Here is a 27,002-nt window from a genome sequence, read left to right as displayed (position 1 = left end):
TCTCTCTCTCTCTTAAGTTTTTTATCTTGACGCTTGGATCTCCATCACCTTGGCAGGGTTGGTGTAAGGCAAATTAGATTTTGATTGTATTAATTAAACCCAAGCCGAGCCTGGTAACGTAGGCTTGTCACCAATTGGGGCATTAAAGTGGTTGAATTTATGTGTGACTTTCTAGGGTAGTCATGTGTTGAAGGGCCCTGTCCCATGGTTTAATGGGCTAATCACATCCTTAGACATGGCAAAACGGTCAGGTCGGGTCGGGTTCGAGTCAGGTCAATTGAGTTGCGGGTCAAATGGGTCACGGGTCATTTTAAGCGGGTTAAAAAGGAGGTTCGGGTCAATTGGGTTGCGGGTCGGGTCGGGTCGGGTCGGGTTAATCCGTATTTTTCACATGAATTTTTTTTTTTTTTTTTTTTTTATAATAAAGAAAACAACATATATTTGCTATTTGGAAAGTTATGCAACAAATTACTTGATGTAAAATGCATAATTTTGAATTCACCATTTATATCAAGAATGAACTCAGTTAAACTTATTATAACTTATTCAATAATTTTAAAATTATACAAATCCTAATATTGCTATCTAAAACAAAATAACACAAAGATAAGTAAAACAAATACACAAGTTTTATTTCTACACAATATCAACATTCCAAAATATAAAACAAAATTACAAATGACTTATTGGATAACTCATTTGATAAATAATAAAAACTTATAAGAAATTTACAATCTTGAAAATTAATTTTATAATCTATTATTAATTGTGGTTGGCACTCTATTTCAATTGAGATATACATTAAAGTTTGATTGCTTACTTATTTATACATGGTCTCTTTTATGAATATCATATCATTGTTAAGCAATACATACTCTAAGAAATATCATAGTTTATTTTGAAAAAACGTTTATTTTGGACATAAATTGTTAAAAATATAGGTCTAAGCATTCATAATTTATGCTAATTTGATACTTTAGCTTCACTATTTTCAAACTTGTGAATGTTTCTCATACATGTCTACAATTTTAAATTTATGTTTTTAACTCTACTGTAATAGATTATCTTGGCATATACTTTACTATTTGATATCTAAAAATCTTTACTCATTACAGAATGCTCAACTATTTATCTTTCAATTAATTTGCATGCAGTTATGTAAATGTATCCATTGTTTCCTTAAAGCTCACAATAAACAATTAAACCAATATTATCTTAATTTTACTATTTGTTTTACCCAAAAAAAAAATGGTTCGGGTCGGGTTGACCCGCAAAAAAAAAAAAAAAAACACGGGTTGGGTCATGGTCAACCTATTTTTGCTTTGGGTCAAAAAAATCGGGTTCAGGTTAGGTATTTTTCGGGTCCGGTCAAAAAATTCTGACCCGTTTTGCCATGTCTACACATTCTACATGGGTGGGTAGCAATTACAAACAATTGAGTTTCAATAGATTATCAACACATCTTGAAGGCCCTCTTGGCCAACCTCATCCTACATGGGTAGGTAGCAATTACAAACAATTGAATATTGAATAGATTGCTCACATATCAAACCCAGAAGTGGCAGACCATTATATTCAATAGCTCAGTTGGTGACTTAGCAAGTTTGGAACAAATACAAAAGGATTGAAGTATTTAAAATATTTGTTTGCTTTGCATTGAAGATTTCAATTTCAAATATCAACCCGAGGACAATTTTTTATTTTTATTTTTATTTTTTCAAGTATAGGGCTATGATGTAGGACATAATCTGCAATTAAATTTTTGTTATTTATTAATTTTGGTGTTTTCATGTAATTTTTAGAATTTTAGGTTCAGGGTTATTAATTTCTTGATTTTAGGTGCATTTAATGTTTTTGTAATCAAATTAGAATCCTATTATGGTAGGGTATCAATTATGATCCGTTTTAGAATATTTTTACTTGCTAATCAAGTTTTAGCAAGCCTTCCAAAATATGTAAACAAAAATTATGCTCGGTATCCAGTTTAATAAAATTAGAGCATTCTCTATTATTTTATGGTAAATTCTAGTTTCTCTCCTAGTGGTTTCAAGGGTTTTTTTTTTTTTTTTAATTTTTTTTTAAGTAAAAGTGTTCTACTTCTTTTGGCATTCTGCGGGCATCAATTTCACTTGGTGACTTAAACCTACATAATGATTATGGGATCTAGACCCTAAGATAGTCATCTAGAATTTTTTTAAATATGGAGAAAAACAAATGCTTTAAATTTTGTACTTTGTGTTTGGATTAGCACTTGTAATCGGTAATTGGTCTATTTAAGATTTCGTACAGATTCTACACACTTTCACTGCAAATTAGAATTGAGTATGTAATTGTAGACTAATGGTTCCTATAATGATACAAAATATAAGTTCGGCATTGTGCAATTATTTAACAAAATTTATGACCATATATGGAATTTTTGTTATTAAATCATTAAAGTGAATGATATATTTAAGTGCAGTTTTAATGTTTCTTTGCACTTAGTTTGTTTTTTTTTTTTTTTTTTTTTTTTTTATAAATCATTTTTAGTGCATATTTCCATGATCAACATGTCCATTATTTGATATTTTTTATGTCATTCAAGCTTCTCTTAGGTAGTAGAACAGAGTGTCCCTTCTAGTAAGGTGTTAGGTCCCTATGATAACAAAGTTATCTGTAGGCTTGTGGGTTGTTGGTTTTTCAGGGTGGGGAAACACAAGTGGGAGTGAAATGAGCTCGGCAATGGAGAGTCTTATGAAGCACTGGAGTAATCTCTCTCTGAATGACAGAGAAGGTGGTGGAGTCCATCTTGGAAAGGATAGGGGCCTAACTGAGTTTATACTTGCAGCGAAGTTCTTGACAAAACAGGCACTAAGTATTGATGCAATCATTCATACTTATGGAGATCTAAACATGGGTTTGAAGTTCGAAATGTAGGTGATCATATAATGCTTTTTGTGTTCTCGAATAAGGAGGAGGTAGAAAAGATTTTAGTAGCTAAATCGTGGAGCTTTGATAGGCACATAGTGCTGCTGCAACGATACGAGAAAAAGGTACCAGTTCATGAGTTGGTTTTTAAGCAGGTAGCTATATGGATTCAGATTCATGATATTCCAGCACCTTATATGACATGTGAGGTGGCTGAAGATATATGTGGAAATGCTGGAATAGTGGATAAGACGGCTCAGTTCTCAGAGATGGTGGGTGGGAGTTTCATGAGGGTACGAGTGGTAATCGATGTATCTCTTCCCCTGTGTAGAGGTAGGCGGATTTCCTTTGATGAGGGGGACGAAGCATGGGTATCCTTTAAGTACGAGAGGCTGCCCAACATATGTTACTGGTGTGGGTGCTTAAACCATAGCAATAAGAATTGTGACCGGTGGATAGAGAATGATGGAAGCCTCAAGGACGAAGATAAAGAGTACGAACCATGGATACGAACCACCGCGACTGCACTAAACAAAAAATCCGTTGTTCATGTACCAGGTTTTTTTGAAGCTAGGAAAAAGAAGTAACAACCAGTAAACCAGTGGGGCAGGGCTGACACTTCAAGAGCGGTAATGGGGCGGTCAAAACTGCCAGTCACGGTGGAGACACAGCAGGCAGAAACAGAAGCAAATTTGGCGCAGGAATTTAATGAGTGCATTAATTTTGGTGGAGTTAATTCTGCCCACTCAAAGATAGAAACGTCTAAACTTGATTTGGAAAGGGACAGCCAGGAAAGGAAGTTAAAGGAAAATGATGAGGAATTAAGGAGATGTGATTTAAATGAAAGGATTATTGCCGCTAATAATGCTAAGCTGGTACAGAATCAAGGAGTAACGGAAAGTCCAGTAATTCAAATCAAGAAGTCAGCCTGTAACGTGAAGGAGAGTGGGTCATGCATCGACATGCCACCTAGGATTAATGAGCACATGAGCCCATGTGAGGGGAGCCAAGGAAAAAACCCTAGACAGAGAACGTGGAAAAGGTTATGCCAAGAAACAACCAACGAAAATTCAGAAGAGTATGAAGGAGCTTTGCATGCCGTTTTGCCTGCAAAAAGAAACCTGACTAAGAATGATGGAGTTCGAGGAGATCAAAAAAAGAAGAAAAAGTTGGAGTTACAGAATGGATGTGCAACAACAGATTTATTGGCGGAGGCTGTTACACAGCCCCGTCAGTCCCAATGAGTCTACTATGTTGGAACTGTCAAGGGCTTGGGAACTCGGAGACAGAGCAAGAGCTTGGAGATTTAATCCGGGCACAAGATCCCTCAGTCGTGTTCTTGGTTGAGACATGGCTGACAAAAGCTAGGTTGGAGGAAATTCGGGCACGTTACAAGTTTGGAGGTATGATCAAAGTCTCTAGAGAAAGTAGAGGAGGCGGGGTGGTTTTTTGGAAAACAAATTTTGATTTTTCAGTGGATACATTCTCTCCCAACCATATTGATGCCATTGTTAACAAAGGAAAAGAGGATGCGTGGCAGTTCACAAGGTTCTATGGTGAACCGGATACACAAAACCATCATATTTCTTGGGCAAAGTTACGCAGTCTAAAAGCTAGGCACTCTTTGCCTTGGATTTGCGCAAGTGATTTCAATGAAATTACAAGAGCACATGAAAAATTGGGAGGCCGATTACGCCCATTTAGGCAGATGCAAGATTTCAAAGATGTTTTAGATGAATGTGGGTTTAGAGATTTGGGTTATATGAGAGGAAAATTTACATGGTGCAACGGACAAAGGGATGGTCACACAATTTGGGAGAGGATTAACAAAGCGGTTGCAATGATTGATTGGATTGAGAAATTTCCAGATACAAAAATAGTGCACTTAGAGTGTGGCACTTCAGATCACAAGCCGATTGTGAATTTTCCATCAGGTATACCAAAGAAACTTCAAAGGCCATAGAGGTTTGAACAAATGTGGATTGATGAAGAAGGGTGCCAAGATTCGGTGGAGTCGGCTTGGAGACAACCAGTTCATGGAAACCTGATGGAGCAAATGGAAGGCAAATTAAAAAGGTGCCAATTGAATTTGACATGGTGGAGTAGGAACTCATTTGGCAATGTAACAAAACAATTGAAGGAAAAGAAGGAAAAATTAAGAAGAGAAGAGGAAGCAACGATTAGGGGTGGAATAGTGGAGGGTGTGCTGAAATTAAAAAGGGAGATTAGTGATTTGTTGATGAAAGAGGAAAAAATGTGGAAACAGAGGTCTAGGGCACTATGGTTACATGAAGATGACAAGAACACTCGCTATTTCCATAGCCAGGCAACTCATAGATATCGACATAATAAAATTTGTGAGCTTAGGAATTCAATGGGGCAGATGTGTATGGATGAGGAAGAGATTGCACAAATCCTAATCAGCTACTATCAAGATTTATTCACTTCGGCCTCTCCATGCAATTTGGACTAAGCCATGGAAGATATCCCATGCACAGTCACAACTGAAATGAACAATATGCTCCAGGAGGTGTATACTCAGGAAGAGGTGGATAGGGCAGTGTTTCAGATGGAAGCTTTAAAGGTGCCAGGACCCGATGGAATGCCTCCATTATTTTTCCAACACTATTGGAAAATTATTGGTGATGAAGTGTCAGTAGCGATTTTAAACTGCTTGAATTCAGGTTCCTTCCCTCAATCTTTAAATAATATTTTCATTACACTTATTCCTAGGGTTAAAAGCCCTTCTCTTGTATCTGAATTTCGCCTTATTTCTCTTTGTAATACTCTCTATAAAATAGTGTCTAAAGTTGTGGCAAACAGGTTGAAAAGAATTTTACCTAACCTCATATCGGAGTCTCAGAGTGCTTTTCAGTCAGATAAAGCCGTCTCTGACAACATATTGGTTGCTTTTGAAACCTTACATCATATGAAGAATCAGATGTAAAAAAAAAAAAAAAAAAAAAAAAATGGGATTCTTGGCTTTGAAGCTTGACATGAGTAAGACGTATGACCGAGTTGAATGGGAGTTTCTCAAAAAAGTCATGGAGAAGATGGGCTTTGGTGAAAAATGGGTGAAGTTGATCATGGAGTGTATTAGTACGGTTTCCTACTCTATCTTGGTGAATGGAGAACCAAAGGGTGATATTAAACCTTCTAGAGGAATAAGACAAGGTGATCCTCTCTCACCTTACTTGTTCTTATTGTGCTCTAAAGGCTTAAACCAGTTACTTCAAGCGGCAGCTAGGGAGGATGAGATAAGGGGTTTTTCTTTGTGTAGGAATGGACCACAAATCAGTCACTTGTTCTTTGCAGATGATACCTTGCTCTTTACTAGAGCGGTAATGGGTGATTGGTTAAAATACAAGAGATTTTGACTTTATATGAACAAGCTTTGGGCCAGCAAATAAATAGAGGGAAGACAACAATCTTTTTTAGCAAGGCTGTCACTGAGGAAAGAAAAGAAGAGATCTCAAATTTTTGGGGGTGGAGGAGGTTAAGGAGTATGAAAAATATTTGGGCTTACCGGTGGTAGTGGGAAAAATATAAGAGAGCAAGCCTAAACTATATTAAGGAACGAGTATGGAATAAATTGCAAGGGTGGAAAGAGCAACTTTTATGCCAAGCAGGTAGGGAGGTTCTTCTAAAAGCCGTGGTTCAAGCCATCCCAACTTTTGCCATGTCTTGTTTCAAGCTTCCAATGGGCCTTTGTCATGACATCGAGATGTTAATAAGGAAATTTTGGTGGGGGCAAAGAGGGGAACAAAGGAAAATTCATTGGAGAAATTGGGAGGTAATGTGCCAGCCAAAAGATCAAGGTGGTTTGGGTTTCAAAAACTTGGTAAGGTTCAATGAGGCGATGCTTGCAAAACAGGTCTGGAGGTTGCTGTCAGTTTTCTTTATTTTTCCGAGTATTCAAAGCCAAATATTTCCCCCATAAGACGGTGTTTGAAGCAAAAAAATCATCCGAGTTGTATGCATGGCAGAGCATCTTAAAAGCTAGATTAGTCGTAGAAGCTAGTTTCATGTGGAAAGTGGGGGATGGCTCAACCATTCGGGTGTACTGGGATAAATGGATACCTAGAAATTCCCCCTCAAAGATTAGCTCACCACAATTGCCCCTGGAGATGTGCGAGTTGCTTACCTGATTGACCAAGATACTAAGCAGTGGGATGGTGCGAAGATTGACCACCTCTTCCTACCGTTTGAAGCAGCAAAAATAAAATCCATTCCTTTGTGTACCACTAACCAGGCTGACTGCATTGTTTGGCCAAGATTTAGGGACAGTGTGTATTTGGTAAAGTCCGAATATCAATTACTTTATGAGCTGGACGCTTAGAACAGCGCATCAGGATCAGATATGACAAGCATGAAAGTTTTTTGGAGGCGCCTATGGAAGATGAAGGTACCGAATAAAATAAAAAATTTTCTATGGCGTGCATGCTCTGAAGCTCTGCCCACAAGATGCAATTTACCCCGAAGGAAAGTGCTGGACAATCCGACATGCCCACAGTGCGGTACTGAAAATGAAAGCACGTTGCACGCGTTATGGGGGTGCAGTCAACTACGTTTGGACTTTGGTATGGTATAAGGTCTTTGGATGGATTTTTAAAGACTACCTAGGTGTATCGCAGATCACTAATCTGGTTGCTCTTGTTGGTGAGCACGCAAACCAACTGGAATTGTTTGCTACGATAGCGTGGTTTATTTGGGGCTGGAGGAATAAGGTGAGGTGTAATGAACCAAGTGTACCACTGGGAAAAATATTGGAAAGTGCCGTTACTCTACTGAGGGGTTTTCAAAGCCACTCTCGGTCTGATATGAAGGCTTCGATGCAGCGAAACACTAAATGAAAACCACCAAAAGGAGCGATAGTGAAGACAAATTTTGACGGTGCTATGTTTGCTGAATCAAACCAGGCAGGGATTGGGGTGGTTGTCCGAAATAATGGTCATGGCGGCTTTAGTAGAGAAGGTACCCAAACCAGCGTCCACAGAAGTACTGGAAGTCTTGGCAGCACTCAAAGCAGTCTAGTTCGTGCTTGAGCTGGGTTTTGAGCATTCCATTTTTTAAGGTGATGCAGTAACGGTTATTAAAGCACTTGCTGATGGAAATTGCTTTACCCCTAGCTTCAGCCACATTGTAAAAGACATTGAGTCTATTAGTGGTTTGCTACAAACCAAATCCTTCTCTCATGTTAGGAGGCAGGGAAACACTGTGGCCCATGCCTTAGAGCAAAGAGCAAGGCTTTCTTTTCCTGTTTTAATCTGGATGGAAGATGTTCCTCCAGATATTTATCATTTTGTATTTACTGATTTTCCTATAGCTTAATAAAATGCTACCGAGTTTGGATTCTCAAAAAAAAAAAAAAAAAGTAGTAAATATCAAAATGAGTTAAAAGTGACCGCAACATCTTTAAGGAATGATGATAATCACATGAAGTTAAATTTTATAGTACTTAATAAAGGCATATAGTGAGTTTTAATTAACTCAACTGGTAAAGTCTTTTGAGGTTGAATAAAAAATATATAGTTTTATTCATGTCTACACCAAAAACCGATTAATATCAAAAACCGATTAATATCTTGTTTTTCTCTCTACAAGTAGAGACTAGAGACTCACAAAGCTCAATCATAATGGTCCACATTGGTAGGATCCCATGTAACTCAGAAGCTTTTCTTTTGGCAATCACTGTAGCTTAGTTTGAAGGCAATGCAAAAACAGTGATAGACTCCATTAATAGTCCATCTTTGAGATTAGGATGAGATTTCCAATCTACCATCTCATATATCCACACTCTTGTCTTATCCCTCGTTTCTCTGCTTTATCTTTCTCTTTTTGCCCCAAGTCCCTTAATGGGCTGACTCACAACTCGGCCCGCTAGGCCTCTTTGTGTAAGACTTGGGGACCCATTTCCATCAAATCTATCTCTTTTTAGGCTTTTTAAGACGGTCTAATTACACTTTTCTTCATTAAGATTTGAGAAAACGAGATTCTACCTCAAAATTGAAAGGAAAATACATATTTCACCCAAACATCTAATTAATCAAATTTTGTTAAATTACTATTAAAAATGTTGTGTACTAATCTATTATTTGCTTTAGGGTAAGTTTTAAAAATTATACTCCATTTTGTAATTAAAACTCATTATTTAAAATTTTAATTAAAGTATATTTTAAAATATTAAGTATAAATTTCACTTTTTTTTTCTTTTTAAAAGGATTATAGAGAGTTTTTTTTTTTTTTTTTAATCTCTCTATAAAAGGATTATAGAGAGATTTGCCGTTATAAATATTTTAGTACTTGATTAATTTTGTTATTTTTTTTCTAAATTTATCAGTTTTTTTTTTTTTTTTTACTAATCATCGTTCAACTTTTGTAAAATAATTCTTGTAGACTCTATTAATTTTCGAGACCTCATGCATTGCATTACCTTAAGGAAAAGAAAAGAGCAACGAAACCGGACATCACTCATCCCTCAGTCAAGTGGACCCCACCTCCGGAACCTGTTTACAAAGCAAACTTCGATGCAGCCTTGTTTGAGCATTTGGGTCTAGCTGGGTTGGGTGTGGTGTTTCGGGACTCAGGTGGCAATATTATCGCAGCTTTAAGTCAGAAGATCAAACTGTCCCAAACGGTGGAGTTGGCGGAAGCACGGGCAACCAGGCGGGCGGTCACCTTTGCAGCTGAACTGAGTATCTTCAAGGTCATGGTTGAGGGGGACTATATGCGAGTTGTTCAGGCTTTGAACGGCCATGGCAGCTGCCTAACTATGTTTGGTCATGTGGTAGAGGAGACTCGCCGATTGGGTTCTTGTTTGGAGCTGTGTAGTTTTCATCATGTAAAGAGGGAAGGTAATAAGTTAGCACATTCCCTTGCCCGTAGAGCAGTTTTATCTGCAGATTTGGACGTTTGGGTGGAAGAACTACCCGAGGACCTAGATGCTATCTTCTAGGGTGATTTAGCAGTGTAATTTTATCATGTGTTTTTCTCTATTTAATAAAGCACCTCTTACCTTTTTCTCAAAAAAGGAAAAGAAAATTTGATTTTAATTAAATTGCTTTTTGTGATTTAGTCAAAATCTGTAATCTCAACAAGACAAAAACCATGCTCCAAAAGACTCAGACCAAATGGACCAAATATACTGCACTGGTCCTAAATGGACCAAATAAACTGTACTGGGATATATTTAAAAAAAAAAAAAAAAATCTCTCATTGCCTCTGCGCCCATCGCTCACGTTCCTCAGTCTTAACTCAGACTCTCTCACTGCGACGGTTGTCAGGTAATCTCTCTCTCTCTCTCTCTCTCTCTCTCTCTCTCCATTCGATCGGTCTCTCTATGTTTCGACCGGAGTTCAATTTTCCTCACTCTTTCCTTCAATCTTCTATCTATACCTTTTAGGGATTTACAAAATTTTGGGCTCAATATTTATTTTTCCCTTTTTATTATTCCTATATTTTTTTTTTTATTCTTTCGTATACAATTTTTCTAAGCTACTAAACATGGATTAGGTTTTAGGGATTTGTTTCGATTTGAGCTTTTTTTTTTTTTTTAATTTCCCAATAAATTTACGCTTCCAAACTGAAATTGGGTTGTTTTGTGTTGTTATTGATCTAAGCATAATCATAACTGAACTTCACCGTTTCGTTTTCAGATACATTAGTGTGACCTTGATGAAATCCTTTTACAAGGGGGTAGTTTTCAATTTCGTCCCTATACATTTTATTGTGGCAATTTTATCTATCAGCTATTTATTTGTGTCAATTTCGTCCTCAACTTTCAAAACCAGGTCAATTTTGAGTATAAAATTGAGCGATTTTGAAAGTTAGGGCAAAGGCTGTCTAGTGTTCAGGTGTACAGGGCGGGATACAAGACCGAAATGTGGTCATTTTTTGGACTTGTGTTGTGTCTGTGTCATATCAAATTATAAGATAAAATTGAAACCGTGACAAATGTGCAGGACCAAAATTGTAGTTTGGTCTTTTTTTTGGGAGGTAGATTTAAGGAAATTTTTGTTTGCTTGAATATGATATAGCTACTGAAAATTGAAGCTTTTGATTCGTTGTTTATTTTCGATGAATAAAGTTCAACCCTCTTTGTGGTGTGGTGTGGTACTGAAAGTTGAAGAGTTTGATGCATTGTGTTGTGGTGTAGTTGTAAAATGTCGGATCCATATGAGAAAGCGAAAGGGGGGAGATTGACCTTCAAAGGGGGAAGTCTCGCCACTCGCAGCAAATCCATCGATAAGAAGAAGCAAAAGAAAAAGAAGAACAAGGATAAGAACCCCACGAATGATGAACCTATTTTAGACGTGGAAGCGGGGATTCAGGGCGATGATGCTACAGGTGGTGATGAATCTGGACAAACAGGAGGAGTAGAATACACGATCGATGCAGCCAAGCGCATGAAGTATGAGCAGCTCTTCCCAGTTGAGGCCAAGAAGTTCAGTTATGATCCAAAGGCGAAAACCAAGTCTATCGAAGATGCTCTTGATGACCGTGTCAAGAAGAAGGCTGATCGTTACTGTAAATAAAATCAATAAATATAAGATGGAGTAACGATTTCTTTCTTTGGGGATGAGGCATAATGGGATGGCTGGGCTTGTAGAGAAATCTAGTTTGGAAATTTTGGTTCCAGAATTTGTTAGCAATGTACTATGCTCTGTAGTTGACTCAAAGAAAGAAGAAACCGACACTTTTCTAGTAAGCCCTTTTTATTCTGTAATCATTGTAAACCCTTTTAAAGAGCTATTGTTTGAGGCCAAAAGAAAAGGTCCATCTCCTTCTCTAATGATTCCCACTTCAATTACATTACTCTCACTTTCCTCATCTATTAATTTAGGATTCTCTGTTCTTTCCTGTGCACATATCAGTCTTTACGTGTTAATAACTTTTGCTTAGATTCTACTGGTATATTGAGCTTGGTATTGATTTTGAGATTTGGTTAGTTGTGTGGTGATCACTACAATTGGAGCAAGCGAGTGGATTGCATGAAGTTACCAGGGTGCTTTATCATGTGTTATGGAATATTGTCATATATAGTTAAACCAGATTATGCCTTTTGCTTGCTTATTTGATTTGCATTATGATGCTGGGAGTGTTCTATGTTGAAACTTGTAATATTAAACTTATCTTGTTATGCATACTTTGAGTTTTCCTCTAGATATTATTATGTTGGAGTTATGCTATGTACTTGGTTTGTTTAAGCGTTTGTTATGTGAATTGGTAAATGTTATGATAACAAGTTAGGGGTATTGAAGAAAATTGAACCATTTTTTTCCAATAACATCATTAGTTTGAATGGAAGGAGGAAACATTGTTAATCTATTTTTTCCTATAACATTATTACTAGTTTGAATGGAAGAGGGAAACATTATTAATCTTGGTGTGTGTGAAAGACATGGACGGAGAAGCTTCTAACTAATTGGATTATGATACAACCAATCATGGCTATAATGATGCATCTATTTGAAACAAGTTAGGTGAATCCTATTACAAGGATATAAGGTTGGAGAAATTAGCAGTTTCCTCTTTATAGTTTTGGACGATCTTACGAAGATTGAGATAATGTGCCATTCACGATTCCACCAATGAACTACTTTCTTATTTGCTAGAATTTTCATAGAATACTAGGATTTAAGAGCTGGGGGTATGTGGCGGGGTGGGGATCTCTGATGCCCATCACTGCTACGATTGCATGCTGCAGGAGAAAGACAGAGATGGGTATATATATCCTAACAGGTTTGTTCTATGAATGGAAGATGTATGGTTTCAAGAAATAAAAGATGAACGTTAAGGTGACTTTCCCTTTTCTTATTGCCTAAACTCTCAAATCATTTCATTGTATTTCAGTATACATAAGAACAAAATTCTTGCTGTTCTGAGAGATGCTTATTAGTTATTATTGATTCTATTCTTTCGCTGATTTGACTGCTGCAGTAGGTTTGATAGGCTTAAGGTATGCAAGAGCATTGTCCCCCTTTGATTATAATTATATTTTATTGTTGGTTTGTCCAGTTTAATTTAGTTTTATTGGCTCATGTTTTTATTCTTTTTCTCAATCTTTCTATTAGTTTAAACCCCCGACCTTGAACTCTTGGATTGATCTGTTTACTATTTTACTCATTATCACCCCCCCCCCCCCCCCCCCCCAAAAAAAAAATTCTTAATTTGTGTTCTAGTTTGAAGGGTACTGTACGAGGTTCTCCTAGGATTATTTCCCATTTCCTATTTGGCATTTTGCATGTTGTTTTTTCATAAGACTGGATTTGAAATCTTAGCTTCTGTTCTATGAGTGATCATATTTTAATTTTAATTTTTTTTTATCTATGATGTCCTGAGTGATTAGCAATTGTCATTTTTCTATACATAATTGTAGACAACAAAATCCAAGTGTTGATTTGACTAGTTCAGCAACATGATATTTTTTAGTTCATCTGAGCAACATGATATAGTCGTTCATCCAAAACAAAACAAAATAAAATAAAACATGATATAGTGAGCAATATTAAAAGCTAACTCTTAAATTATTAGTATTTCATTTCAAAAAAAAATATTATTATTATTATTATTTAAGAATGCATTTCTGTCAAGCTGCATTAAATTATTATTTAATGAAGCTATGTAAATTAAGGCTGTTCAATTCTGACTCTATTATTATTTTTTCATTCTTTTTGAAAAAAAAAAAAGTAGTCAGGCTGTACATAATTTTCTTGAATTTGTTTGTGCAATCAATGAACATTTACATGATTTTTTTATTGTTTATTTATGATAATTCTATAGTCCTTGAATTTGTTTGTGCAATCAATGAACATTTACATGATTATTTTTTTTAAATGATAATTCGATAGTTAGAAGGGAGGAATTTAAACAATTAAACTTTTGAATGTTTTCGTTGAAAACACTAAAAAGTACCAATTTAATTACAAGATTCTTGGCATTATGCATATTTATCTATTTAGAAAAAAAATGCATTACAAATCACAACTATTTTTCTTTTTGATAAGAACAAATATACCAATAAGATTCAAAATAAGAAAATTCACTTAAAAATAGGGATAACCCCCTTATTAATGGCGGAGGGATGAACATCCCCTCAATTTTTATTTATTTTTAATTGTATATGCATATTTTATAATTTTTTTAAAGGTTGTGCCCCAAAAGTAAGAGTTTTCCCCCCCCCCCCCCCCCCCCCCCCCCCAAAAAAAAGTATTGATCAACTAAATTATAAGAATGCTATATGCACTTTTTTTTTTTTTTTTAAACAACTCATTGTGACTTCAATTGTAACAATATAAATTTGACAAAGCATCCACATGAAAATAATAATGGATGAAATTTATTATATAAAATATTGTCACTGAACATAGCTTTGATGAAAGTTGCTAAGTTCTTTATTTTATTATATTTTTTACACTTGTATAACAAACTATACAGCTTTGTACACTCAATAATGATTATAAGTTTCTTAAAAAATGTTGGAGTTTGCATATATAATATCAAAGTTTGATAATTTTTATATATAGTATTGTGGGGGGCTAGTTAGTCAGGAGGTACTGTTAAGACTATACGAATCGGGCCTATGGCCCAATCCGAGGATATTAACTAATCCGAGAATGGCCAAATGAGGTTATAATGGGAATGGTATAAAGAGAAAATTAAAGATAGTACGAGATAAGTCCAAAACACGTCCAAGGAGAAAAGCTATCTCGGGAACAAGGATCCAAGGTTACTAAAAGTATCATATCACCCTAAACCTTCTTCAAAGTTATATCATAACTAGGAGTTGGACGTTGGACAAGGGGTAAGTAAAAGGAGGCAACAAATATCTTCAAAAACTGCTACCTCCACATTAAATGCCTCCCAACTAACTCTCTGGTCGCATTAATGTGGAGGTGATACCTAAACAGTGACCAAGCAACCTTACAGCTACTATTTGATGATTCTGGGAGGTGTTGGATGGGACAAAAAAGAGCTCCTAAAATCCAACCTACACGTGTATGGTAGGGATAACACCAAGATTATAATATACAACACGGGAAGGTGACCTAAAAGGGGGATCGGGAAAAAATCAGAAAATCTAGGCAATAACATTGTGGATTCTGGTAACTGTGTTCATCATCAAGATATTATAAAATAAGTTTCTCAGGCTGTGCCGAGGACAGATTTTCTTACTTTACTTGTTCTTAACAATCTTAATTCAGCAACTTCTATGGTCCATCTTTTAGAGTAGAACTAGTTCTTTCACCTACGCTCTATAAATTCATTGTTTGGGTTTGTTAGGCTTAAACCCAATCTCATACTGGGTCTAATCCAAATACTGTCCTCACAAGGATCATATATTTATGGGTCAAAACTCTTTTAATATTATTCAACAAATTTTTTTTTTTCAGTATTAGAAAATTAATATTCACACATGTGAACGCTTACATTTTATATAATTATTATTTTCAGTTAGTGTATATATGTGATTTGAGTTTGTCTTGACCCATGCATTAATTCAGTAGTTATCTCCCAACTAACTTGATTTTTGTTAGATATATCAGTGTGCTAATTTTTTTTCTTAAGAAAATTTTAACTTATAATATTTGCTTCTAATGATAACTAAGATATCAATCTATTTTTGAGTAAAAGAGAATTGAACTTAAAATATCTTATTTTATAATTAAAAATTTTACCAGTTGAACTAATTATAACCTAACACAATCTCTTACCTCTTTGTGAAGCTACAAAACTTGGACAACCGATTATATATTTTTTATCACGTAAAAATTTTGATTTTTGTTTTGTTGGTACAAGCCAAAGAGTAGCAACAAAAGTTACGCAATAGCAAAGCACATAAAATAGGGATTTTTTTTTGAAGAAGCTGATGACTGCTATAAGTGGCACGGTGGCCTTGTCTGATCTAGAATAACTCAAGTCTTATCAACCACGTGAAAAAAGAGACATGCATCGTATTGCCCACCAAAAATCTAATACATCATCAACACTTGCCAACATTTCTGCACCGAATACCAGTTCCACCATCCTGCTTTCCCAATCGAGTATAGCCATATTTTACAGCTGTATCCTGTATGTAAGGACTCTTTTCAATTTCCATAACCGCCACCCACCAAGTTCAATCAAACCTACTTCCTGTTGCCAATAGATTTTTTTATTTTATATATATATCAACTTTTTAAGTATTTTAATTTGTTTTGTATATAATTTTTTAACACTTACTTTTATATATATAGATTTTTTTAAAAAAAAAAAATTATCAACTTTCAAGTTATAAACTTTTAAGAAAATAGTAGTACATCCAAACACAAAGTTAGCCACTATTATGGTTTATTAACTTGTTAATAGTAATAATAAATGTCACAAGTGATGGCTCAACATTAATGATATTTTTTATATTGTCTTATATTTGTGATTCAAACTTCACCTCTTACCCCATTATCTACCTATCATAAAAAATATATATTATGACTCGATGTATGCACCTGGCATCTTAAAATGTGTAGATTCCATGTAATATATGTAATTTGACTATTAAAGTGTATGAGCTATGCCATCACCTTAGGAGAGAAAAGATACATACGAAATTGGATGCATAAAATAATGGTTATTTTCAAATTGTTAATAATAATAATAACGTGGAACCCATATATTATGAGAAAAAATGGTACATATATGAAAATGCACGACGCCTTCTTGACTAATAGACATGTAATATATCGCAACAATACATCATATACATGATATTCCTTCTCCATCATTCCCCTTCTCATTCTAAGGTCATCACCTTGGTGACCAACGGCCATTGACATGTAAACCACTAGTAGACCATTTGCATTTGCAGGCAGATACCATTTTTCCACACACAGTCTCCATTAAAAGCGCTGCTGCCACTCTTAGCTCAAATCCATTGGAGACGCATGTCCCTCAACCGACTCATACTCTTACTTCTCCTAATTGGGCCAACCTTATTTGACTTGACTTACAATTTTAGCCCCTTCACTCAACATTCATAGCCCAGAATCCTACCAAACTTTCTAAAGTCCCTCTCTCTCTCCTATTGGTAAGTTAAAGTAGAAGTGATGACATGGCTTCCTTGTCTATCTCCATTTGGGCAATGTTAATACGTGTCACCCAGTCAGCCAATTGACTAGGAGTGATCAGCAGCCAAACCCAAATAAGTACTTTAGCCTTGCCTTCTTAGAAACACACACACCACATTCCTTCACTCCTTTCCTTTAATGGCCATTTCCAGAATTCTCATTTGTATCCCATAAAAATCTTGCTCTCTCTTTATTTTATCTTCACGATGTCTTTTCCACTTGGAGACAAATCGCACCGAGTCTCCTTAAAACTCTCTCAGATATGAGATATCTCTCTCTCTCTCAGTCGGTGGTCTTAGAAACTGCATGTGAAACACCGCTCATCCTCTCTTTGCATTCTTCACCACCGACTCCAAATTTAAAACCCTCTTATCATGGCTTTGCTAAACTGACCTGCCACACGTCTCTACTCTCGAGGAGTTTTTCTTTTTTTTTTTTTTTCTTCCTCACAATCTCTCTCTCTCTGTCCATTCCTCCAACCCCATTAAAAATCAAGCATCAACCTTGCTCTCGAAGTATTCCACACAATACTTCCTTGGTAAGAAAAAAAAAAAAAATCTCTTTTCCTCACATTCTCATAACCAACTCAAATATATATATATATATATATATATATATATATATATATATATATAAACATTGCATTGCTGCTTGTCTTTCACAATATCACTCACTCACTCTTTCTTTCACTAGCTATGCCTGATAGATCAACCACAGGTACACAAACCAATAATGCTGATTCATTCAAAACCTTCCTGGAAGGCTGGATGGTCCGCCAAGAACACTACCTTGATGAGCTTCTCTCAGCTCAGCAACACTGCCATGACATGCAAGACGAGGACATCAAAGAACTATGTTCACGTATGCTCGCCCATTACCAAGAATACTACGAAGCCAAGTCAAGAATAGCTCAAAGGGATGTCTTCCTTGCTTTCTCTCCCACGTGGCTAACCTCGTTCGAGCGAACCTTCCTCTGGATAGCTGGGTTTAAGCCCGGAATAGTCTTCAGAATTGTCACCAACTCGGTGCTTGACATGTCCGAAGACCAAACACAGAGAATGAATAGGTTGTTGGAGGAGACTAAGTTGGAGGAACGTGCACTTAACGATGAGCTAGCGAAGGTTCATGAAAGCGTGGCGGGTCCAACAATGTTGGAGGCCGCAAGACGTAGCGGGAGGTTAGTGGACGGTGCAGCGAGTGAAGAGGAAACGGCTACGGCTACGTTGAGAGTGGCATTGGAGAGTGTGGTGGCGAATGCTGATTCGTTGAGGATGAGGACAGCGATGAAGGTGGTGGAGATACTGAGGCCAGCTCAGAAGGTGAGGTTTTTGGCTGGGGCGGCTCAGCTTCAGCTAAAGATCAGGAGCTGGGGATTGCAGAGACAAGAAGGTGAAAGACAAGAATCAACTATCAAGTGATAATGAATGGTAGGTTTTAAATTGAGCAATACTAGGTACACATAATTTGACATAACTTTGTGTTCAACTCGCCCCGTGTAATTGGTAAAAGTATGAGGTGTGTAGGTACTAGCTAGCTAGGTAGAATTTGATATTATTGATAAATGTTGACAGTAGAGTTCTATGATCTATGGTGGTCTGGTTGGGGCTGCATTTTTGTCAATCAACGGTGATCTATCATCTAAGACAACCATATGCTTTATCCACTATGGATAAAGAAATAAATAAAAAGAAAGGAAGAAGAAGACAATGAAGCTTAGATCAAATAAGACTCTAGGATCAATGTTATTTGGGATTTGGAAAGACAGAATGTGTTATTTTCTACCATGCTAGTGTATTAATTTAATGGCAGATAAGGAAGAAAATCTGCATTGGCATGAGGCTGCAGATTTGTGAGTTGGTGTGTGTAGGTTTCGATATTTTAAGTCCAAATTTCTTTTCTTTTGTAGATACCAAATTGGGCTTTGGTAGTTTGGTTGTCTTACCCTCTTTTCCACACTCTCCATTCACATCATGTGTTAAGCATGAATATTCTTGAAAAATGTGAATAACTTCTCTTTGAATACCTTATCTGAAAGTGCAGGACATTGTGTATATAGAGTATTTTTGAAAAATGTGAATACCTTGTGCAGACATTGTGTATACGGAGTATTCTTCAAAAATGTGAATACCAAATATGAAAGTGTAGACATTATTGTGTATGCGGAACGTGAAATAATAATTTTCTAATTTAAATATAAGAATAACACACAAAATAAGTAAAAACTTCAGCAGCAGCTAAACCTAAGCCATCAGAGGACAAGTTCTGTTCTACCAAATTATGCTTGTAGTTAAAGATGCTGTCAAAAAATTAATTAGTACACAACGATTCATCGAATTGCCGATGCTTATCTGATAGCCTTCGTGATGATCAATTTTATGGGTCCACAAGCATGGATCTAGAACATTACTTTTTCGGTTCTTTTTCTAAACATAGGTGTCCAGAACTCTTTTGAGTACCTGAGTACTGCCTCAATATATTATTCTTACACTGATTAATTACGAGGAATAAAGAATCCCTTGGACCACTCTCAAAGCCTTAGCTAGGAAAACTAAATCCAGAACCTCATAGATCACACGAGGCCGGAAAGCCAATAAACCAATCCCTTAGGGTTGAGTGGATCTAGAATATACTTGCTGCGTCTCCTTGGTACTTTTTGAGTATAATACGGTGACCTCAAAAAAGGGACCACTGACCTGAGCAACTTCAAGAGGTAAATTGAACCCTTGATTATGGGAGCGCCCTTAATCCTGGTATGGGTCATTGAGACTGATATATGGTAACTTTAGTTGTCTAGTCATGTCTACTATTACTCCAGTAGATTTAAGAAAGCTAAATGAAAATTTTGCATTTTATTTCATTTCCATCAACACATTCTATACACCATTTGTATAAGTTATTCAATTATTATGGGCATCAAGACTCTCTCATTGGAAACATTGCCTCAAGCAGCACAGCTAACACAATAAGAGAAGGGATAATAAGTTTCCAACCAGAGGGTTGAGGAAGAAAGTATACATTTCTAGAGACGGCTTCTTCGGCTCGATACAGCTGGCTTGAAGCTAGCAATGCCAGTGACTTCCCTACCTGTTACCAAGCTGTTGATATCATAGGTGCCTTCATACGTGTAGATCGGCTCCAAATCGCAGAATGCCTGAAATGAAACTCCCAAAATTGAAAAAGGAAAAATAGGTAAATAATTGTATGGGGATGGGTTATTGCAGCTCAATTTTCTCAAAAGAAACAGTCCCAATTCTTCTATAACTGCAAACTTTGCCACAACTTTTGTCACAACTTGCACATATGTCAACTTGTGATTGAATTACATCCCTTACACATGAGGTGAAAAGTAATCCAATCACCACTTGACATGTGTAAGTTGTGGCAAAGTGTGTCCCTAGACTTTTTCGTCAGCCCGTCAATTGCATGTCTAAAATCTCCTATCAGATTCCATTTATCTATCTAGTTATGTAAATAAGCAATGGTTCTATCTATTGGATTGGGCATCTGATAGCTAGCAAGTTCAATTAATAATTGTGCTTCAAGTGATCTCTCACTTGGATTATGTCTCATAAAATCACATTCTAATTTAGACCCTTCACAAACCAATCCTTTGCAATTGTTAATTTAAACTTTTTTCTAATAAAATTACAGCATTAATACCTTTGCAACTAGAAAATCAGCCAATATTCCATTACCACCAAGTAACTCCCGCCCAATTGCAGCAGTTTCTCTTGCCTTCAAGGTGATCCATGACTGAAGAATTATGGGGAAAAAAATGTCAGCACAAGGAACTTACAGCACCTATCACAAATTTAAAGATTTCTAATTGTACCTTTCCCAAGCTTGCTTGACCTGGAGTCATTTTACCATTCTCATACAACTTGCAAAGTCGCCAACCAACAAGAATCATTGCTTGAACATTACCGAGCATCTGAACAAGTTTCAGTTGATTGATTTGGAAAGCTGCTAGTGGTGCTCCAAACTGTTTCCTCTCCTTCAGATATCTTTAAATCAATTGGAAATATAATCACATCACTTCCAAAAGCTTAAAATGAAATAGCACAGTGCAGAAGAACATAATTTACTCTGGTACCTGTGACACATATCATAGATGCCCATTGATATGCCAATTGGTTGCCAGGCAACCATAACACGTGAAACTGCAAGAATCTGTTTTGAGGCAGCAATTGCATATAAGCAACATGAAAAAACAGGAACACACATGAATACCATAAATCATGGAACTACACGGAAAAAGAAATTGAAAACCAGTAAAGTATATGCAGAAAATTCAAGCACAAAAGCACTGCAGGTATTTCTACAAAAGACTACCATTGGCAGCATCATATATTTGAAGGAATAGATGCTTTATGGACACAACAAACACATTTTGATCGCTCTCTCTTGCTGGGACTCTGCAATTTCATGTGTGTATGGTTGAATGAACTACTACTGATTGATTTGGTTGAAGTTGATGCCCCGACATTCCAGATGGTGAGCAATGAACACGTTAGTAATGCAATGGGGTCAGAAGAACACATAAAAGTGGTATGTTTGCACAATGGTGGCTAGCATCCTGTTTTGGTGCACTCAAGTCTAATGGCTTGAAACCCAAGGTGTTCAAATTCTCTCTCTCTCTCTCTCTCTCTCTCTCTCTCTCTCTCTCTCTCTCTCTCATCTGGTTGAAAAGAAAAAAAACCAAACTATTGCAGAACCTACAAGACTAAAGTTGAAGTTCTGGATATAGCACATGCTATGTGTTGTTTTCAAAGGAACAAGGTATTGATTTTTTCATTAGATTACTCTGCACAAGGACTAAGAAAGTTGTTCACACAATAAAAAGATATTAAAAGCAATCATTTTGTGTTGATATGATATTAGGGGTAAGGCTACCTACCAATCACCTCTCCCAAACCAAGCAAAAGTGGGAGCTTTGTGTATTGGGTACTACCTCTATAATATTACCATTTTTTTTCTTTTTTTATAAGTATAATATTACCATGTTTCCAACACTGACATGTAAAAAAGATAAAATCTGACCAAAGTAGATGATACATGATATATGATAGTCATTGGGTTTTATTCGCACAATAAATGATGTATTATCATAACCGAAGACGCCATTCTGCCCACTTATAGATGATAGTCAGCCAAAAAAAAAAAAAAAACCATACACAGCAGGAAGTATACAAATGATGAAGGACAAGCAACATTTAAGACAACTCATCACACCCATACCTTGTTTGTATCCTGAAAAGAATCAACACCAGGTATCCTGTCCTCATCAGGAATAAAAACTTTCTTCAAGAGAATATCTCCATTTTGAACAATCCGTAGGCCAATTTTATTTTCTATTTTTTTTACTGTTAATCCAGGCGCATCCTTCTTTACTATAAATCTGAAACAGAAAGCAGAAATATCACACATGAAGAGGATGCCAATACAGAAAACCAACTATCTGCCTTTTCAAACAAAAGCCAGTAAAATTGTACCACTTAAATGTACAAGTTTAGGATGACAATCCGCCAGCAATACAGGGAATCCTACAAAAGATCATCTAATTGAGCAATGACGGGCAATTGATGAAGGTTTCAAGGTTTGCTTTGGCCCTTAAAATTTGGGGTTGTTTTCATTTTGGCCCTTTACGTTTCAAAATATTAATTTTGGCCCTTCATGTTTGATTTGGTTTACATATTGAGTATGCAGTTCATTTTCGTTACTAATCTAACCATTAACTCATTAAGTTCCCTTCATATCTAACTATTTCATGAAATACTAACTCTAAAGTCTAAAATACTGTGGAATGTAAGAATTATATTGTTGTACAGAAAAACATATTATGGACAGTCATATTACTAATAGAAATAGACAGCATGGCAATATGAAAAGGGAATCAAACATTAAGAGCTAAAATGAAAATATTGAAATGTCAAGGGCCAAAATGAAAACAAAAGTGTACTTTATTCTAATTTTTACTTTCATATAGAGTCTCCAATACTAACTTTTGTGGGTTGTTGGTCTCTGCTTTTCTCAGATGAAAGGATTGATCCTGACACTCTAATGAGTATATATTGAGGCATCACTTGGTGCAAATTATGTTTAGATATCACATACACTGCTTTGAGAATGTTAATTTGATGTTCATCTAGTTATCAACAGAGAATTTTTAAAAAGAAGAATGGATGTTATAATAGGTCCGACATGGGTAGAAAAGAAGGATGACAAATAACAGAAAATCCACAGGCATGGATATACCGTGTCCAATTTGACAGCCATCCAAAACCTCAATAGAGGGCCAGGGCATAAGTGCACGTTTACCAACAAACTACAAGGAACAAACATATAAATTTGTACATAAGTGTTTTTCTCTCTACGAACAATAGAGAACAATGTAAAGAGGAAAGTAGCACTATACAACACATGACAAGTTTCACAGGGAAAAAAAAAAAAGATATGTTTGTAAGTAGAACAAAAGAAAGAGGAAAGAAGCACTATACAACATAGAGACCAATTAGGCTCTTTTAAGGACCCACACATATGTTCGAATAGGTTTCCAGCCCATAAATTTCCAGCATGTCAATGCTCGGGTAAAGCATCCTGGATATCATAGAGCAGATCACCTACCCATTTATCTGATTTGTTGTGGTGTTCCTTGCAAAAATAACCAACAAATCTGCAAAGGTACTGTTTCCAATCCAGCGCTTTTGGCCCTCAAGTATCCAACCTCCTTCCACCTGATCATCCCAATACAACAGCAAAAACATTAAGTTCCAGATATGAATGTATGTATGAAAACTGGTGTTATTTGTGGTAGATAAATAAATAGAAAAGAAGTTGAGTGCAAGAACCTTTGTTGCTATCGTTTTCAATGCACTAGCATCACTTCCATATTCAGGCTCGGTCAAAGCCTAAAGATGTGGAAACAACATATTTCAGTAACTAAAGTTTGACAGAAACTCATATTAAACATGTTTTTGGAATCCCATATGGTAATACAATGCCAAGGGCTTCTTACCCAACACGCTACAGTTTTTAACTCTGCCAAAGAATGTAGATATTTTTGCTTCTGTGCCTCCGATCCACACAATGCTATAATTGGCAGTCCAGACAAGTAATATTAAGATTTATTAACAGCATCTTGTTTTTCTTAATTAAAAAATTAAAATAAATAAAAACCTTCCACTACTTTTATCAGGTCAAGACAATTGAAAGGTAATATGGAGATCTCACCAATAGTGAGCATTGCCAGAGATGAATGCACCAGTATGAAAGTAGAGCAGCTTGCATCAACTCTAGCAACTTCTGCTGCAGCAACAGCGCTTCCAGTAATGGAGAGACCAGGACACCCATAACCCTGAGAGTCAGAACTAGCTAAACATCCCATTCACCACATCTATCTAACAGCTCAAAAGGGAAAGGAAAAAAAATGCATATACCTTGATTGTGCCACCAGCAATACGCAAGGCACCAAGTTTTGGAATAACATGAAAGGGAAACTTGGCCTTCTCCCAATACTGGAAAGAAAAAAAAGTATAACTATTTATTTGCATTTGAACATCTATTGTCTTCAAAGACAAAGCATCACTTTTCCAATGACTAAATACCATTCCAGAATTTTACCATTGTATTCACAAACTATAGTTTCCATCTTCTGAAAATAAAAATAATGATAAGAGTAATGTGATAAAAATATACCTCAGTCATTATTGGGGCTACTTCTTTTTCCATACACTCTCTTACATTCTTCCTCACAGTCTGCTCCTCGGGACTCAATAGATCATCAAGTTGATAATAGTCTGACGCTGTAAGTTTTATATACCATGAGACAAAGATAAGAAAGTGACCCACCAAAGAAAATTTTGGTTATTCTCATATAGTGCAGCATGCCAAGGCAACTACAGGTGAAACACTAGAAGTACAAAACATATGTTACCAGTTATAGGAAATAAACTATCATATGCACCAAATCTTATAATTGGGGAAATGATAAACAGAACAATGAAAGAGAAGGCAAAATATAAGATGATGACTTTGACAACTACAAAATGTGAATAGAAATAGTTGAGATATAAATTCCCGAGCAATCTCTTATTTGAAAAAAGGAAGAGAAATCGCAACAATCTACATTAGAACAGACAAGACCAAGAGATTGTTGGTGAAGCCTGTGGCACATTTAGAACGATAAACTAGCAAAAGACACTTAACTTCGATTGGTAAAAGAGATAGAAAAGTGAAGCGAAAACAAAGCATCTTGTCTTAAATTCGAATTATATCCTTGTATTGAATTGTTTTTAATTAAACCAGAAAGATAAGAATCTCAAATTACCTATATAAGACATTTCTCTCCCATTTTCTTCCCATTTCAAAAGATTAAAAATAGCGGTCCGGGATATAAATTAATCATCCCTCACTTTTTTCTTCCCATCCCACTTTTCTACTGTACCAAACAGGAGAAAATATCAAATCCATCTTCCATTTTCTCTCCACTTGGTTCAAAATGCACCTTATCAAACATACATACATATAAAAATTTGTTCCCCTATTGCACAAAGTTCTAAATGCATGAATTGTCTTCACCAATGACAGAAATCACAAGCAGTAAGTCCGCATACACATCATTTTTCACAACTTTTAAAGCTACTTGTTATGATTAGTACATAATAATAAAAAGTTGTCAGTAGTGGGACCATGTGAAAATGACCTCGAAAAGTAGTCATGCCTTTAACAATACTAAAAATCACAAAAGCTAAAAAAAAAAATTTATTAATTCTTACTACAAGGAGGGAAAATGGAAGCTGGAGTTGCTTGTGGGAACGCAACAGAGATATCCAACGGTGGTGAATTAAAATAAGAGGTCCTTGGATGGTCACGATCATCTGCAAATCATTGAAATTAAACCATTCATCAGAATAAATTGATCTAATCGAAAAAAAAGCCAATTAAGATGCAGTTACATCAAAAATTGATCATTAATGAGTTCAACCAAAGCTTCAAATTGTGAACAAACCTTGCTTTGTGGAAGAGAAAACTGTCATGGTGGAGTGCTGCGATAAGATTAGGTTTCTGAAACCCAAAAGAAAAATAGAACTAGCAGCAGAGGTCGAAGAAATGTACAAATTTAGTAGTAATATTATTTTAAGGACTATAGTGATGGCGTTGAATGTTTTGTGGATGATGGGATAAAGATGACACGCAAGTTTAGATTTGGTTAATATTTTAATGCTAAAATGGTGGTACTTATTGCTTCTTACAAAAAAATTGTAGTATTTACTGTATATATTAAGAGGGTTCTAAAAGTTATTTATTATTATTTTTATTGTAAAAAAAAAAAAAAAAAAAAAAATCTTGCTACGTTAAGAGCTAGAGAGTACTATGATCAAAGCAAAAAATTAGAAAAAATGTAGAGACAAAGTGCAAAAAAAAAAAAAAAAAAGTGCCATCCCTCAAAATAGAATTTAAAAGGTAGGTACTCTAATCTCTCTCAATATTTTGTTATGACATTTGAGTTTTTGTGTTGTGAATTTGTGATCTCCAATTTTGGTTTCTATGGGTTGTAATTTATTTATTTATTTATTTATATTTGATGTTGTGTAGGTGGGAATTTATTGACAAATATCTGATACGGTATTTTAACTATATGCTAAACACCCCTATTTCTCTTTCACGTTCTTTTTAAATTTTTAGTTTTTTGTTTACTAGGTTCTGTTTGCCAAAATATTCCAAGACCATGATAACATTTATTCTGCATGCCTAGAACTTTATTACGCCCAAATCTTTTAATTTAGTTTTTTCTTTTTCTTCTTAGATTTTAGAATTTCTTATATAATTCTATCAGCAAATTATAGCATGTTAATTTTGTCAGTTGGTTTATGTATTTTGCAGAAAATTTGCACAAACAAGCCCTTTCGATATTGGAGCAATATCTTTACACTCAATTAAGTGAGGATCAACATGTTGAGAATTGATGCTCATGACCACGTCTAACTTATTCTT

The 27,002-nt window shown here is 35.7% G+C and overlaps 3 protein-coding genes across 3 annotated transcripts; 2 read left to right on the top strand and 1 right to left on the bottom strand.

Annotated features, from left to right (window-relative positions):
- The first annotated feature begins 10,077 nt into the window (after positions 1-10,077).
- Positions 10,078-11,736, top strand: LOC126692401 (uncharacterized). The gene is made up of 2 exons (XM_050387996.1): positions 10,078-10,190; positions 11,063-11,736. The coding sequence occupies exon 2, from the start codon at positions 11,070-11,072 to the stop codon at positions 11,439-11,441; it is 372 nt and encodes a 123-aa protein (XP_050243953.1). The 5' UTR covers positions 10,078-10,190; positions 11,063-11,069; the 3' UTR covers positions 11,442-11,736.
- A 5,895-nt stretch (positions 11,737-17,631) lies between these two features.
- On the top strand, positions 17,632-18,853 carry LOC126692400 (protein ZW2-like). The gene has a single exon (XM_050387994.1). The coding sequence runs from the start codon at positions 17,705-17,707 to the stop codon at positions 18,425-18,427; it is 723 nt and encodes a 240-aa protein (XP_050243951.1). The 5' UTR covers positions 17,632-17,704; the 3' UTR covers positions 18,428-18,853.
- A 986-nt stretch (positions 18,854-19,839) lies between these two features.
- Positions 19,840-26,198, bottom strand: LOC126692399 (acyl-coenzyme A oxidase 4, peroxisomal). The gene is made up of 13 exons (XM_050387993.1): positions 26,017-26,198; positions 25,784-25,885; positions 24,705-24,811; positions 24,446-24,523; positions 24,240-24,363; positions 24,025-24,098; positions 23,858-23,917; positions 23,634-23,743; positions 22,248-22,407; positions 21,103-21,179; positions 20,842-21,013; positions 20,670-20,762; positions 19,840-20,160 (listed from the first exon to the last, which is right to left on the bottom strand). Exons 1-13 carry the CDS (start codon positions 26,042-26,044, stop codon positions 20,029-20,031), a joined length of 1,317 nt encoding a protein of 438 aa, XP_050243950.1. The 5' UTR covers positions 26,045-26,198; the 3' UTR covers positions 19,840-20,028.
- Positions 26,199-27,002: the final 804 nt, after the last annotated feature.

Source organism: Quercus robur, chromosome 7, assembly GCF_932294415.1.
Source record: "Quercus robur chromosome 7, dhQueRobu3.1, whole genome shotgun sequence".
NCBI classification, from domain to species: domain Eukaryota; kingdom Viridiplantae; phylum Streptophyta; class Magnoliopsida; order Fagales; family Fagaceae; genus Quercus; species Quercus robur.
This window is presented reverse-complemented; position numbering and strand designations above follow the sequence as displayed.